This window comes from Malania oleifera, chromosome 7 (assembly GCF_029873635.1).
Source record: "Malania oleifera isolate guangnan ecotype guangnan chromosome 7, ASM2987363v1, whole genome shotgun sequence".
NCBI lineage: Eukaryota > Viridiplantae > Streptophyta > Magnoliopsida > Santalales > Ximeniaceae > Malania > Malania oleifera.
In genome coordinates, this window is record NC_080423.1 from 4,974,966 (window position 1) to 4,991,605 (window position 16,640).

Sequence of the window (16,640 nt, forward strand, 5' to 3'; positions counted from 1 at the left end):
ACTTAAAAATTATTTTTTTTAAATTTTATTAAAATAAAATTTTATTTTTAATTAATATTTTATCTATAAAGACAGCAACACTTGTGTATTAATCAAATTAAATTCTCTTTTTTTTCCCCAACAAAATTTTTGATCATTCAAAATTTAAAATTGATAGAATTTATGGTGAAATTAATGTTGCTAAATAATTTTAAATGGGGAAAAAATTGAAGAAAAGTAGAGGGAAAATGAAAAAGGTATGAAATTATCTCCCATCTCAAACTGGTGGGGTATAGAAAAATGATTTATGTGCAATGGATAACAACTCAAATAGCTGTCCGGGACAACGACCGCTCGTCTCCCTCAGGCTTCACGGCGAGAAACTCCACCGGAGTTCCAACGGATGTTACAAATGTTTTACAGCTTCCCTCAATTGCCGTCACGTTTCCCTCACCACCAACCTTCGGCGGCCTAACTGACCCCTCTCTCGATAGGAACGGCGGAGCCATGGAGAGCACCCACCGGTCCGACAGCCCCACCGGCCGGTCCAAGGAACTGCTCTGACGCCCGAAGCTCACCGTCCGAGACAGATCGGCGCAAATCACGAGCTGCTTTCGTACCTCGTCGGGAAATATTACGGTGTATCTATCCCAGTCCTCCAAGGGTTGAACCAGCGAGTGACCCGTCGAGTGCGACCGATGAAAGTTCCCGGCGAATCTCGCCGCTGGCGGACGATTCCGTCTTGGATTCTCACTTGTGCTGACGGATTCAACAATTTGCAAGCCTTCGATTCCATCTTCGTGTATATTGATCGATACTTGAGTTCTTGAGTCGGTGAGTTCGGGCCTACTGGCTTGAGGAGATGAATCGCTCGAGTCAGGCGAATCGCCGGAGAGATCCCCGGACCCCAGCGCGAGATCTGATCGGCAAACCGGACAGGTGGTGTGAGAAGTCAACCAAGCGTCGATGCATTCGGGATGGAACGCGTGATTGCACTTCGGTAACACACGAAGAGTCTGGTCATCTTCGAACTCGTTTAAGCACACGGCGCATTCTAGCCCGCCCTTGCCAATCTTGAGATCTTTCACGCTGGAGTACAAGAATATCGGAAACGCCTCGATCGCTTCGCGGTCGAGTCCTCCTCGCTTGAACCTCCCTTCACCGGTCCCAACAGTCCAGGAGCTCCCGACGGCGCCCTCGCGGACGGAGGAGCGGGCCTCGGCGCACTGCCGGAAGTAGAAGGAGAAGAAGGCCATGAAAAAGAAGGCGCATATAAAGACGACGACAATGAAGGCCGTTGTCGGATTGAAGTTACTGGGGATTACGTAGGGACCCTGCGAAGCCTCGAGTCCCGGCTGCGCCGTCGCGCACCGTACCGTCTCGGAGAGCAGTAGCAGGCGTAGACAATAGATTCCGTGAGGCGCAGCGGCATGACAGCGGCCGTGCAGGCGGTCGACACTCCAAATCCAGCTGGTGAGATTGATCTTCACCTTCATCTGCAGGTACGCTATCTGGAAACTGAAATATCTGCAATATGATATATATATATATATATATATATATATATATATATAGAGGTATGGCCAGGAAGTGCTAACGTGGGCGGGGGGTGGATGGTGCGTCACTGTCAGAGCGGCGTGCGGAGGAGGTAGGGTGGAAGGCGGAGGAATCCGGCGTTAGCTGTGGCGGGAAGATAGATAGGGGGAATTTGGATGGGGGCGAAGTGGGATAAAGGGTGACGTCATTGTGAATAGCCATAGACGTCTTGCCACTTGGAGGAAAAGGACGATTTCTGCGGCTGTGATTTGATTGATCGGCAGTGATCGGGCGGTGGTTAAGGGATAATATGGGCGTTGTAGAACAGGACAAGGGCACGTGCGATCCATGGGATAGGAATCTCAATCTAATAAGAGATTTTTGGCAAAACTACAAATTGCAAATTGGGGTGAAACCGTGGGCGCCGCAGGGTGCGCCAGGAAGTGTAAAAATAATAATAATTATTAACAAGCCATGGACCCGTATGTATTTTATGATTTTCTATTTTTTAAAATTTTAAAAAATTATAAAAAATTAAATAGTATAAGCGGGATAGCTATAAATAGTTATAAAAATATTTTGAGATAATTATAAATAGTTATAGGGATAAAATTGACATAATAATATGAGTATTTTCGGATAATTGTGAATAGTTAAAGAAATATTTTGAAATAATTATTGATAGTTACAGGGATAAATTGGATATTTTTGAAAGGTGGCACTAAATACAAGATGTTGGGAATATCTTTTAATCCGTAAAATATAATAACCCAAGATCACATGTTATTCAATTAAGAAAATTAAATGCGGAACAAATAACTGAATTCATACTGAGTGCGGAATAAATATCTGGATCCATATATGTATATGATTTGATTGTCCAACAGCTTTTAGCGGAGAGTTTTGATCTTTCACAGTCAAATCCCTAAGTGACTCATTTGTATTCTTTTCTTTAGATGGGGAAAAGAAAGAATGTAAAAATGTTTCTAATTTGACTTGGAGACCATAATCTTTTTTTTTTTATACTAGGTTAATTTTAGAAGCTCATCAATCCTAAATTAACTTAGTATTGAGTTTCTACATATTACAAAATTCATACCCAATAGATGTTAAAATAGTCAAATAAAATAATTGTTCTTAAATATGTGAGCCCACAATAGGAATTTAAAATTTCCTAACAATCTCCCACTTGAGCGACACATAAATATTGAAAACAATTATGTTACCCAAACCTTAAGTGTGCACAATATGACTATTATCCTTATAACATCTCCTTAATTCAATATTGTTCATCTCATATACTAGCATGAGATCAAAACGGCATTTGTTACACTCATATTCGTAACTAAATCCATCAATGGTCGCCACATTAATAGACTCAACGACATAGATAATACGCATGAATGTGTAGCATGGTAATACATCTATGTCCAAATGAGCCACTAATACCATTATAGTCTTGATAGATGGACTTAGACTCAACTCTAAGTCCAAATGAGCCACTAATACCATTATAGTCTTGATAGAGTCTTTCGATGAAACCAGAGAGAAAGTCTCTTTATAATCAATGCCTTCCTTTTGAGAGAATCTCTTAGCAACTAGACGTGCCTTATATCTCTCAATATTACCCCTTAAATCCCTCTTGGTCTTAAATATCCATTTGCAACCAATGGGCTTCACACCTTTGGGTAATTTGACAAGATCCCAGACGTCATTTGCTTTTATGGAATTCATCTCATCATTCATGGCATCAATCCACTTTTGAGAATGAGAACTTTGTTTGACTTGATGGAAGTTGATTGGATCATCTTCCACCAAACTTACGTCAAACTCATGTTCTTGGAGAAAAACAATATAATCATTCGAATCCACACTTCTCTTTTCTCTAGTGGATCTCCTTAATGACATCACTTCTTGAGGTTGTTGAGTTTGCTCTTCTAGAGCTATATCCTCATTTTGTGTAGGGGGTACAATGATATTGTCTTGTATTGTTTCTTGAACAGGTTCAATAGCAATACGAGGAAGAGAAATAAATTCCTCCTCAAAGATAATATCCCTAACCTTATCTCCCCCCTCCCCACAAACTCAACTTCCTCAAGAAACCTAGTGTTTCCCGTCTCAAAGAAGGTCCTTGTCGAGAAATCATAAAATATATAACCCCTTGACCTTTTAGTGTACCCAACAAAGTAGCAGCTAATTGTCTTTAGGTTCAGTATCTTTTCATTGGGCCTATAAGGCTTAGCCTCAGCCGGATAACCCCAAACGTATAAATGCTTAATACTTTGCTTTTTTCCAGTCCAAAGTTCATAAGGAGTTTTAGCTACTACCTTACTTGACATCCTATTCAGTATATAAGAACCCGATCCATGAGATATGGAATAAATAATTAAAAAAAGGGTAGAACGATAGATTGAGCAGGCTTCGTTGACAAAGCCAGAGTTCGTCGACGAAGGACCTTCTGTTGTTTGGTGATGAAATTTAGAGGTTCGTCAACGAGGAGAAACCAAGAGGTTTTGGGAAATCCAAAAATCTCAGGTTCGTCGACGAGACCACCGCTACGTCGACGAAGATGCTGCCTCATCAATGAGGTTGGCCGAGTCAAAGGCTCTATAAATATTATATTGCATTGCTTCTTGGCTAAGAAAGCCAAAACTCTCTCTCTCTCTCTCTCTAGAACCAGCGGGAACTCTCTCTTTCTAGATTTATTCTCCGTTCATCGTTAGAATCGACGATCTGACGTTACTGTGAGGATTAGGGAAGGATTCTTTTCGCGATTTATGGAACTAATCTTCGTTTCGAGGATTTTCGGGTTTTGACCCAAAATCGAGGTAAGGATCGGTTTTCATTTCTGTTTCAATAGGTCTGTGGAGAATGGAATTGTAAGTATGTATTATACTGTGATTTATGGGTTTTGAAAACTCGGTTCGCTGTTTAGGAGTCGTAGAGTTCGTGTTTTGGTTTTCAAGTTAATGTAAGGGGTTTCCGTTTATATCAGTTATTTTTGAAATCAGAATCGGTGAAACTGTTGTTTACGATTATATGTATGATTTGGTTACTTATTTGGGAAAATCTGATGGGTAAAATTACGGGGTTTTCGAGTTACAGTTTTTGGGAAAAAAGGGTTTGGGTCACATCTCTAGTTTCGTAGGAAAACCGTATGTATATATATTGTTGAGTATATTGTATAGAGGTGGCTGGACCTTGACTTATTTTTAAACTGTATTATTAAAATCGTAATTATGTATTATGTAACGACCCGAAGAATAATGATACTTAAATAATAAAAGAAAGGGAAATGAAATATGGAAATAGAAGGAGGCAATTGACTTTGTCGACGACATTGTATTTTGGAAAGGATAAATCCCGGGAATTTTTCAACTCCTCGTCGATGAGGGTATAACAGGAGCTCGTTGACGAGGGTTGAAGTTTGTCGACGAATTTTCTACAGGACTCGTCGACGAGGATATACCGAGGGGATGATTTTGGGGTTTTTGAATTTCGTCGACGAATGGGAGAGTTCGTCGACGAATTTTGTATTGACCTCGTCGATGAGGTGACTTGACTTGTCAACGAATGCCACAATTTAAATAGGCCTAAAGTTCATTTTTGGACGAAATTTTCTGCGCAGAGCTTCTCCCTCTCCTACCCTTCGGCCCTTTCCCCTTCTCTCTTCGATTTCGGGCCAGATTTTCACAGGATCGACGATTTGAAGCCACCACGATGCTCCTGAGAAAGTTCTCTGCAAGTCTGTCAAAGCGGATCGTCGGTGGGGCTGAGGTGGAAACCATTCCAAATCTAGGGTAAGACTTTCTACTCAATATTTGGATTTTTGGCAGTTGTAGAATGTGTCATATGCTTAGAAATATTGAACTTTAGTTCTGGGGAATGTTGTTTCTAGGGTGTTGAGTTGGGAACCCTGCGGGTGCGGGGCAGATTTTCTTAGGGGCTTTTCAAGAATCAGGTAAGGGGATAAACTAAGCTAATTCTTTTTCAGAAAATGTATGTATATATATCATTTGATTTTAGGAAAGTAAATATGTTCATATATATGATTTATATTTGGGAAAATATTGTTAAAATGATGGTATGTTGAATATGTGAAAAACTTGTTAGTGTGGCATGAGTAGAAATTGTTTTGAAATACTGTTTTATGGAAATGTGATTATGATACAGACTTTTATAATGGAAAAACAGCGTACGAGCATGCTATATGTATGATTTGCTAGCGTACGGGCCGAACTATGGATATATTTTGTCGGCGTATGGGCCGTGTTATGGATGTGATTTGCTAGCATACGAGCTATGCTATGATATGATTTGTCGGCGTACGGGCCGATGATTTTCATGACATACGTATATATGTAAAATGATATGATTGATTTGATAATTAATGACATGAAATATTCATGTATCACAGTTTCAGTATATGTTATATGATATCAGAACCTGGTTGGCTTGGTTTAGGCTAGCACTTGTACAGTACTGTTGCTATGTGTCCATGGTCTTCATGATCATGATATTTGTCTTAACGCCGCTGTACGGAATAGTGTGAGATTAGATGGTCGATGTGGTTTTTAAGAAGTGTATGAGCGCCCCTGGTGTACGAACCAGGTCTGGCAGACCCATCAGACTTACAAACTGTACTTTTGACTTGGTAGTGGTCGGCCAACCATTGTCAGGTCCTGCCTTCAGGCCACACAACCTAGTCATGTGAGGGTAATATATGACAACAGCCAACTAACCTACCAGAAATATTTTTGTATTATTATTATATGAGATGAAATATGTTTATGGAAATGCAGTATGTTTTGTAATGTTTTAATGATATATATGTTTCCTAGAATTGACATAACAGTTACTGCATATGTTCTGTATGGTATATGTATAACACGGAATACTCATGCTGCCACACACTGGTATTAGTTTATTTTCCTTAGTGAGAGGTGTCTCACCCTAAAATTTTATAAATATTTTAGGAGCCCCTAATAAGAGAGTGGGTAAAGCCCTGCTGATCTAGTACGGTAGATCTGCCATTCCAGAAGGGTAAGTATTTTGATAGGGTCGGTTATATTTTGTGAAAATGGCCCTAAGATATCTTTTTAGGTTGAGTGTTGTGTATATATATACAGTGATTGTAGTAACTCTAGTATTGTGATGTATGGTATAATGAGATATATATGATTGTATGTTTCTTGCTGCTTAGGCTTCCGTTATATGTTCTGATGTATCCCTGGTACCCATGGGTCCAGGTGGATTATGATCTGCTGAACTAAGATTTGTGATATTAATTTTATTATTTATTGAAAAAAATATGAAAATTAAGCAGGACGTCACATATTTACCAAATAAGTGTGGAATGAACTATTTTATTGAAAATGTTCCAGGTTTGTGAAAGGTTGAACTGGCTGTGTATCGCAGGCTATGAATTGTTGAAATGAGTTATAGGGACGTGAGTTCCCAAAATGTTCTAGGTTTTGTGAAAATGTTTAGTCGGAATAAGGCCGAACGTTGATGATAATCAAAGCGCCGGCTTATCCCCGAAGGCTTAGATGTGGAGAAGGGTTGGTATAATACCGTAGGCGGAAGGTGTGAAATATCACTTTCTATACCGGTTGATCACCGAAGGGTGTGGGTTCACTAGATATCGCACCGACAACCCATAGGAGCCTGTGGCTGTGCCATATGTCAGGGACGCCATGTAATGCGGACCGACTTCACTGCCGAAGAGTGTGACGATACTGAATATGGATCATGTGTTTGTGAGATATACTAGAACTATATTGTGATTATACTGTAAATGCATTGAGAAAATACTGGAATTGTGTTATGTTTTATGTTAAAATAACACTCATACGACCCCATGGGGTACACGTACCCCCTATATACATTCACATACATATCTATACTTATCAAATACGCAGCGTAAATGTCCTTTCTGTGCATACATCATGTCATACCAAAGTCTATACATAGCTGGAAATAACATCCCAAAATACAATACATACTCTGGGTGTCTACAAAACCCAACATTAACAACCTGGTTACAAAACTCATACCTACACAAGTACTAAACATAGCTAAACGACACCCCCGCTTTCGGACGCTAGGATGCTAGTTTTGGCTACCCGAAGAACATAAAAAACAGTTGTATATTCGGAGCAAGACGCCTCTCAGTAAGGAAGAAAGCAGGTTATATCAGTGTGTGACATACAAGTGTTATTCAACATAAAACATAATACGATACAGTTCCAGTATTTTTCACAATCCATTCCAGTACATATGATACCAAATGTACGGTCAGTGTGTCACACTCAAGCACCTGATACCCTGCAATAATCGAAACCTCACAGCGATATCGTTGCTAGTACGGTATAGCTCACACCCATCGGTGACCAGTCAGAAAGAACAGACGATATTTCACACACTCGGATATAGAGTCGGACACTCTCGCCTACAATAATTAGCCGAGACATGGCGTCAGCGTACGGTAATTAGCTGCCCCTAGCTAATTTACAAAACCTAGAATAATTTTGGAACTCATGTCCCTATACTTATTAGCGTACGGTAATTAGCCGTCCCTAGCTGTTTTTACAAAACCGTGAACATTTACATACAACATTTCATTCCACACTTATTTGAGTATACAACAAATCATATCATTTTCAGTTAAAGAATACAGTTTAATACAAATATGGGTACGGTCATCTTAATACTACAGTTTTAATACAACATACGGTTTCTTTAATAAAATAGAGATGATACCCCGAAACCCCCAAATTTTTTAGAAAATTGTAACCCGAAAATCTCACATTTCACTTGATAGATTTTTCCAAATAAGTAACCAAAACATACATACGATCGTAAACTACAGGTTTACCGATCTTGATTTCAAAAATAAATTGATATAAACAGAATCCCTTTACCTTTTCCTGAATATCAAAATACGAACTTTACGGCTCCAAAACTACGAATCGAGACACCAAAACCTAAACATCCAAGAACTATACTTCATTATAATTCTTACTATTACATATAAACCGAAATGAAACTGAAATCGGACCCTTACCTCGATTTTGGGGGTTAAAACCCGAAAATCCTCGAAACGACTTTTCGATCCGCCAAAAACGTAGAGATTCCTCCTTTGATCCACACAGTAATGTTGGATTGTTGAATCAGGCGATGAACTGCGAAGAATCGAAAAAAGAGAGAGAGAGAGAGAGAGAGAGAGAGAGAGAGAGAGTTTTAGCTTACTTAACCATGAAGTAATGAAAAATGATATTTATAACCCCTTTGACTCGACCAACCTCGTCGACGAGACGGCGCCTTCGTCGACGAATCATCCATACATTTCATCGATGAATCGACTCCTTCGGCGACGAACCCTATTCCTATATTTTACAACATGTTTGGTATCTCTTCGTCGACGAGGTTCTGAATTTCGGCGACGAAGAGTATGAGGGCTTTCGTCGATGAAGCCTACAAAATTTACCTTTTTACCCTTTCATTATTTAGTCGATCTATATATCTCGGGTTGGGTTCTTACAATAATTATGTAAGTAATGCATTCAAAAAGGAAAATAAAATAAAAGGAAGAAAAATATAGTTACATGCATAAGTTTTGAAAATCTAAGGTATTCATCATTGACCTAATTTAAAATTAAGAACAATGTTGCAAAAAACATATTTTCAGGATTTTTCAACAATTTTTTTTTTTTTTAAATTTTCTATAAAAGCATGATAAAATACATATTAATGCATACATTAAAACACACCACACATACATACCCTGATATTCATATACATATACATATTTGTACACATACATATCATTATATATGCACACTACATACCAAATATACCACAAACACAAACACGCACACACACACACACACACAACATGTATATATACATAAATAAATAATTACACACACATACCCATATCCATACATCCATACATGTGCACCCGCATGCACAACATGCGTATGCATTATATATCCTCATGCATCCATATATACATACCTACATTAATTCACACACATGCATCACATATCCATGTACATGCATCAACCATCATGCACATGCATCATCATGCATACATGTATCAAATGTCATGCACATACATACATACATGCATATATTCACGCATCCATGTACATGCATCATTATGCATACATGCATTAACCATCATGCACATGCATACATACATCATATCATACATACATACCTATACATGCATCCATCGTCACATGCATACATCAACATTCATCCACACACATGCATACATGGATACATACATCTAATGCATCACCATGCACATGCATATGAACACACACCCACATAGACATACATAGCACACACTAACATACACACACATTGCTTGCACCAAATAAAGTTATAGGCTGGAAAAGAGCAAAGAAAGACAAGTATGCACGATTAGAATTGGTTGGAAAATTCTGGAAAAGCTATGGACAATAGGATTTTATCTTGATTTGCATGTCCAAAATTGAAATCATTGTTAGAAAATCTAAAAAATGACAAGCGTTTTGCCTTGATTATTATTATTATTATTATTATTATTATTATTATTATTATTATTATTATTATTATTCTTTTTTACATTCTCAAGGTTAAAATCACTGTTAGGCCACTTCTTATCATTTTAGACTGCTCTGAATTGCTTGATGTAGTTAAATTTGATAGAAAGAGATCAGAAAGTTTGGAATGATAGGGGTTTTACTTCGATATACTTGCTTGAGGTCAAAATTACTATTAGACCTCTTCTTACCATTTTCAACTACCCCGAATCACCTGGTGCAGTCAGATTTGGTACAAAGAGATTAGAAACGTCGAAATGACAACGATTTTGCCTTGATTTACATGCATGAGGTCGAAACCACTGTAAGATGTTTTCCTACCATTTCGGACAACCTTGAATCATTCTGTGCAGTCAGATTTGATAAAAAAGACCAGAAAAGTCTGGAATGATAGTGAAATAAACTCGATTTGCATGTTCGAGGTCAAAATCTTTATTGTACCTAATCAAATTATTTCGAACCACTTTAGATTAACGGGGACTGTCAAAACGAAAAAAACAAAGTAAAAAAAAGAAAAAAAAAAAACAAGGGAAAAGGTACGAAAAGCTAAGAAAGCCAGTTGAACTTGTCCCTAGGCCTCTTAGTCAAAATATGCTCCGCATGCTTGGTGAATTAACACTTGGACAATATCTAGTGTCCACAACTTTCCCTACTAGGGATCCACTAGGAGAGTAAATGTCACACCCCAAATCTGCAGATGGGTCCCAAGTGTGAATATAGTAACCTAACCTGTCTCTGTATCAATTCAAATATATATGATACAATACAATAAGAGGGTCCGATCCCATGAGGTACATGGATGCCCTATACACATACATATATACATCCATACTCATTAGCTACGCAGCGGAAAATGTTTCATTTATCTATATAATATACCATACCAGAGTCTGTACAAAGTTAGGATATACGAACTCATACAATACTAAGGTATATAATCCCATAAATACTGTACACACTTCAAGTGTCTACAAAAACCATCACGACAATCCGGTTACAAAATCTCATACCTAAAAAGGTACTAATAGCAGCTAATGACACCCCCGCTTCCGACTGCTAGGATGCTAAATACGGGTATCTGATGGACCTGAAAACATTGTACGTACATTCGGGATGAGACACCTCCCAGTAAGAAAGAAAGCAGGTTATATCCGTGTGTGGCATACCAGTGTTATTTTACGAAAAACATAACACTATACAATACAATACAGTTTGAAACATTTCCATACAGTTTCATACAGTTCTAGTTTTTTCACAAATTCATTCCAGTACATACTAATACCCAAAACATACGGTCAGTGTTGTCACAATAATATGCAACTACGCTATGAAACCCGAAACTTCACAGCGATTACATTGGCAATACGATGTAGTTCACATTAGTACGTAACTACTCCATGAATCTAAAGTTTCATAGTGATTACATTGCCAATACGCAACTACTCCAAGAAACCCAAAACTTCACAGTGATAACATTGCCAATACAGTGTAACTTGCACCCCTTGGTGACCAGCCGGGATACGTAGTGATATTTCACACCCTCGGATATAGAGCCGGACACTCTCGCCCACGATTTTCACACCGGTACATGGCACAACGTACGGTAATTAGTTGTCACATAGCTGTTTCAGTGTACGGTAATTAGCCGCCTCTAGCCGATTTCACAAAATCTGGAATCATTTTGGAGCTTACACTCCTATACATATCAGCGTACTGTAATTAGCCGCCACATAACTGTTTTAAAAAATACTTGGAACAATTACATACAACCATACATACCATACTTATTTGGTTTACGACAAATCATATCGTTTCCAATTCAAGTATACAATTTTATACAAATATGGATAACAGTTATCTTAATAATACAATTTAAACAAAACAGATAGTTTTCCAACCAAAGTAGAGATGATACCCGAAATCCTCCAAATTTTCCCGAAAACTATAACCCAAAAATCTTGTATTTTACCCGATAGATTTCTCCAAATAAGTTACCAAAACATACATACGATCATAGCCTATAAGCTTGTCGATCCCGATTTCGAAAATTAACTGATATAAACTGAATTCTCTGACCTTAACCTGAATTCCAACTACGAACTCTATGGTTCCCAAAACTATGAACTGAGACCCCAAAACCTACAAACCATAGTATACAATACATGTTTACAATTCATACTACTACATATATTCTGAATCAGAAATGAAAACCTAGCCTTACCTCGATTTTAGCCCAAAACCTGAAATCGCTTGAAACGAAATTTCAATCCACTAGAAACGTAGAGAACCCTTCTATGATCCACATAGTAATGTTTGATTTACGAATCAAGCTACAAACGGCGAAGAAATCAAGGGAAAGAGAGAGAGAGCTTCGAGTTCTAGAGAGAGAGGGAGAGAAAATCAAGCTAACTTAACTTGGAAGCAACCCTTTTGGATATTTATAGCCCTTTGACTCGAGTGAATTCGTCAACGAATTGGCGTCCTCTTTGACAATTCCACCATTGCCTTCGTCGACGAGACGGTGGCCTCGTTGAGGAGCCGAGGTTCTAGATTTTCCCCAAAATCCCTCAAGATCTCCTCATCGACCAGACACTGAATTTCATCGCCGAGAACAAAAGACACTTCGTCGACGAACTCTAACTTCGTCGAGGAAGCTTGCCCAAATTACCACTTTACCATTCTTTCAAATATTAAATCCATTTATCACAGGTCAGGTTCTTACAACCTCCCCTTCTTACAAAAATTTCGTCCTCGAAATTTGCGATCTCTCATTACGAACACATTCATACTACCAAATACATACACACTCTAAGAGGAGATGGCAGACATTTATACACAGCCCCATTATGATACATATATACTCTAGAGAAAACGATGGCCATTTATACGCAGCCCCGATACAATACATACATACTCTAGAGAAAATGACAACCATTTATACGCAACCCCGATACAATACATACTTACTCTAGAGAAAATGACGGCCATTTATAAGCCGTCCCGATACAATACACACATACTTTAGAGAAAACGACGGCTATTTATACATAGCCCTGATACAATACATACATACTCTAGAGAAAACGACGGCCATTTATACGCAGCCCCGTCATGAAACATACATACGTACATACATTCTCTCGCTTATGGCGGAGGAATACCGTAGTTACATATATACACGGTCTCAGGAGCTTACAATACAACCGGACTCTCCTAGAGACTAACCACCCAATACTAATATGATAACAGAATATTACATACATACATACATACCCATACCAATCCTGCTATCCAACTACTACTCAAAACAACTACGGATACTTCTAGCGTATTTCTGCCTCCAATTCCCAAGAAGCTTCCTCAACTGCGTGATTCCGCCACAATACCTTTACTAATGGTTTTTCCTTGGTATGCAATTTTTGAACCTTCCAGTCCAGAATCTGAACAGGTACTTCCTCATATGCCAAAGTATCCCCAAGTCCCAAAGACTCGTAACTGATAACATGTGACGGATCCGAAACGTACCTTCTCGACATGGATACGTGAAATATATCATGGATCCTCAAGAGCGTAGGGGGAAGTGCAATCCGATAGGCTACTGGACCCACTTGTTCTAGAATCTCGAATGGTACGATAAATCTCGGGCTAAGCTTGCCCTTCTTTCCGAATCTCATCACTCTCTTCATCTACGTAACTCTTCTACCGACTCTGAGCCGATCATATCCTCTCCCGGATCAAACCCACCTTCTCAGACGCCTACTGCACGAGTTCAGGTCATAAAACCTGACGTTCATCAACCTCATCCCAATACAAAGGAGATCGACACCTTCGACCATACAAAACCTCGAATGGTGCCATCTCGATACTAGTTTGGAAGCTGTTGTTATAAGCAAACTCCGCTAGTGACAGAAACTAAATCCAACTACCACCGAATTCTAATACACAAGCCCGTAACATATCCTCCAAGATCTGTATCGTCCTCTCCAATTGTCCATCAGTCTGGGGGTGGAACGCTGTACTGAAAGTAAGCTTCGTCCCTAGTGCTTCCTCCAAGCTCTTCCAAAATCGAGAAATAAACCTCGGATCCCGATTTGAAACAATGGACACTGGTATCCCGTGCATTCTTACTATCTCATACACATACATATCTGCTAGCCTACTCAATGGATAGCCAACCTTCATCGGTAGAAATGAGCAGATTTCATCTATCTATTCACAATCACCCAAATAGCATTCTGCCCGTGAAGTACTGACGGTAATTTGGTAAAAAAATCCATGGAAATATGCTCCCATTTCCACACCGGAATAGGCAAAGGCTGCAACGGCCCTGCCGGCCTTTGATGTTCAGCTTTCACTTGCTGACACTTTCAGACACTGCTCCACGAACTAAGCAATCTGCCTCTTCATACCAGACCACCAGAAGGTCTCGCGCAAGTCTCGATACATTTTTGTACTACCAAGATGTACCGTATACAAAGAATGATGCGCTTCCTCTAAAATCATCTTTCTGATATTATTGTCGTTCGGAACACAAAACCTAATCCCAAACCTCAGCACACCTCCCTCAGAGATGTTAAACTCTGTAGCCAGTCCCTGCTATACCTTTTTCGTAACCTTTGCCAACTCTGCATCACTAGCCTGCGTTGCCTTAATATACTTAAACAAAGTCGGCTAGACCACCAAACTAGCAAAGAAAGCCCGATGATCCCCAGATACCAACTCTATACCCGATTTCTCCAAATATCGTCTGATATGACACTGAATTACAATTGTAGATACAACCGTAGGTCCCGACTTCTGACTCAACGCATTAGCCACCACATTAGCCTTCCCCAGGTGATAACTAATCGTGCAATTGTAATCCTTGATCAACTTTAGCCACCGCCTTTGCCTTATATTCAGCTCCTTCTGCGTGAAAAAATACCTAAGGCTTTTATGGTCAGTGAAAATCTCACACTGAACACCGTATAAGTAGTGTCACTAGATCTTTAAGGCATAAATTACAGCAGCCAATTACAGATCATGTGTAAGGTAATTCTTCTCATACTCCTTAAGTTGCCAAGAAGCATAAGCTACCACCTTACCCTGTTGTATAAGCACGCATCCCAAACCCTTCATGGATGCGTTGCTATAGATCACAAAACCCCTATCCTCCAAAGGAATGATCAATACTGGAGCAGTAACCGCCCAGTGCTTCAAATCGAGAAAACACTACTCGCAATCACTAGTCCAGTCAAACTTCACCCATTTCTTAGTCAATCATGTTAGAGGTCCAGACAATTCAGAGAAACCTTTTACGAAACGACGATAGTAACTCGCCAGTCTCAGAAAACTCCGAACCTCTTGCACACTCTTCAGTTTTGCCCAGTCAACTACAACTTCAACCTTGCTAGGATCAACTGAGATACCGCCCTTAGACACCATATGGCCTAAGAACACGACCTGATTCAATCAGAACTCACACTTCTTCAGCTTAGCATACAACTTCCTTTCTTGCAAAATCTATAGCACCAACCTCAGATGATTCTCATGCTCTTCCGGACTCCTCAAGTATACCAGAATGTCATTGATGAACACCACTACGAACTGATCCAGGTACTCATGAAACACCATGTTCATCAAATCCATGAACACTGCCAGCGCATTGGTCAACCCAAACGGCATAACCAAGAACTTATAGTGGTTGTATCTGGTTCGGAAAGCAGTTTTCACTACATTCTCAGATCTAACCCTCACTTGATGATACCCTGACCGTAGGTCGATCTTTGAAAAGACCTATGTTCCATGCAACTGGTAAAAAAGATCATCTATACAAGGCAAAGGGTAACAATTCATTGTCACTTTGTTGATCTCACGGTAATCAATACATATGCGCATCGACCCGTCCTTCTTCTTCACAAACAAAACTGGAGCTCCCCAGGGCGAAACACTCGGTTGAATAAAAGTTTGGTTCAGTAATTCCTGCAACTGCTCCTTCAACTCTCGAAGTTCTATTGGAGCTATTCGGTACAGAGCTTTAGAGATAGGTGCCTTATTAGGTAGCAACTCTATCACAAAATCCACCTTAATTGTAACGACCTCAATTTCTTAACATAAAATGTAACATAATAAATAGAAAAGTTGACCTGAACCCGTGGATAACGGGGACACCTGTCAATCACAACAAAAACCTAAGCAGCAGTACGTATAAAAAATCTCAAACATCTAGCCATAAAACATAATATCAGAGTTTACTATATCATCAAAATATTGTTCCTATATACAACCTCCAAAAAGTCATAATACACTAGGATCATACAACAAAAATCTCCTGATCCTAGTTGAACGCTTACCCTTCTAGTATGGAAGCTCCAATCACTCAACGGCGGCCTTGACCCGCCGGTCTCTCTGGATTTCCTAAAAATCATTTAATGTTCGGGGGTAAGACACTTCTCAGTGAGGGAAAATAAACTACATACAGCTGTGTGACAATATGAATATATAATGTAATTATACACATACAGTACATTTCATAAATCTGTAGACATTTAA

At 39.2% G+C, this 16,640-nt stretch overlaps 1 protein-coding gene across 1 annotated transcript; it reads right to left on the reverse strand.

Annotated features, from left to right (window-relative positions):
- Positions 1-223: 223 nt before the first annotated feature.
- On the reverse strand, positions 224-1,984 carry LOC131160658 (E3 ubiquitin-protein ligase ATL31-like). The gene has a single exon (XM_058116511.1). It carries the CDS (start codon positions 1,473-1,475, stop codon positions 306-308), a length of 1,170 nt encoding a protein of 389 aa, XP_057972494.1. The 5' UTR covers positions 1,476-1,984; the 3' UTR covers positions 224-305.
- Between the last annotated feature and the right edge of the window lie 14,656 nt (positions 1,985-16,640).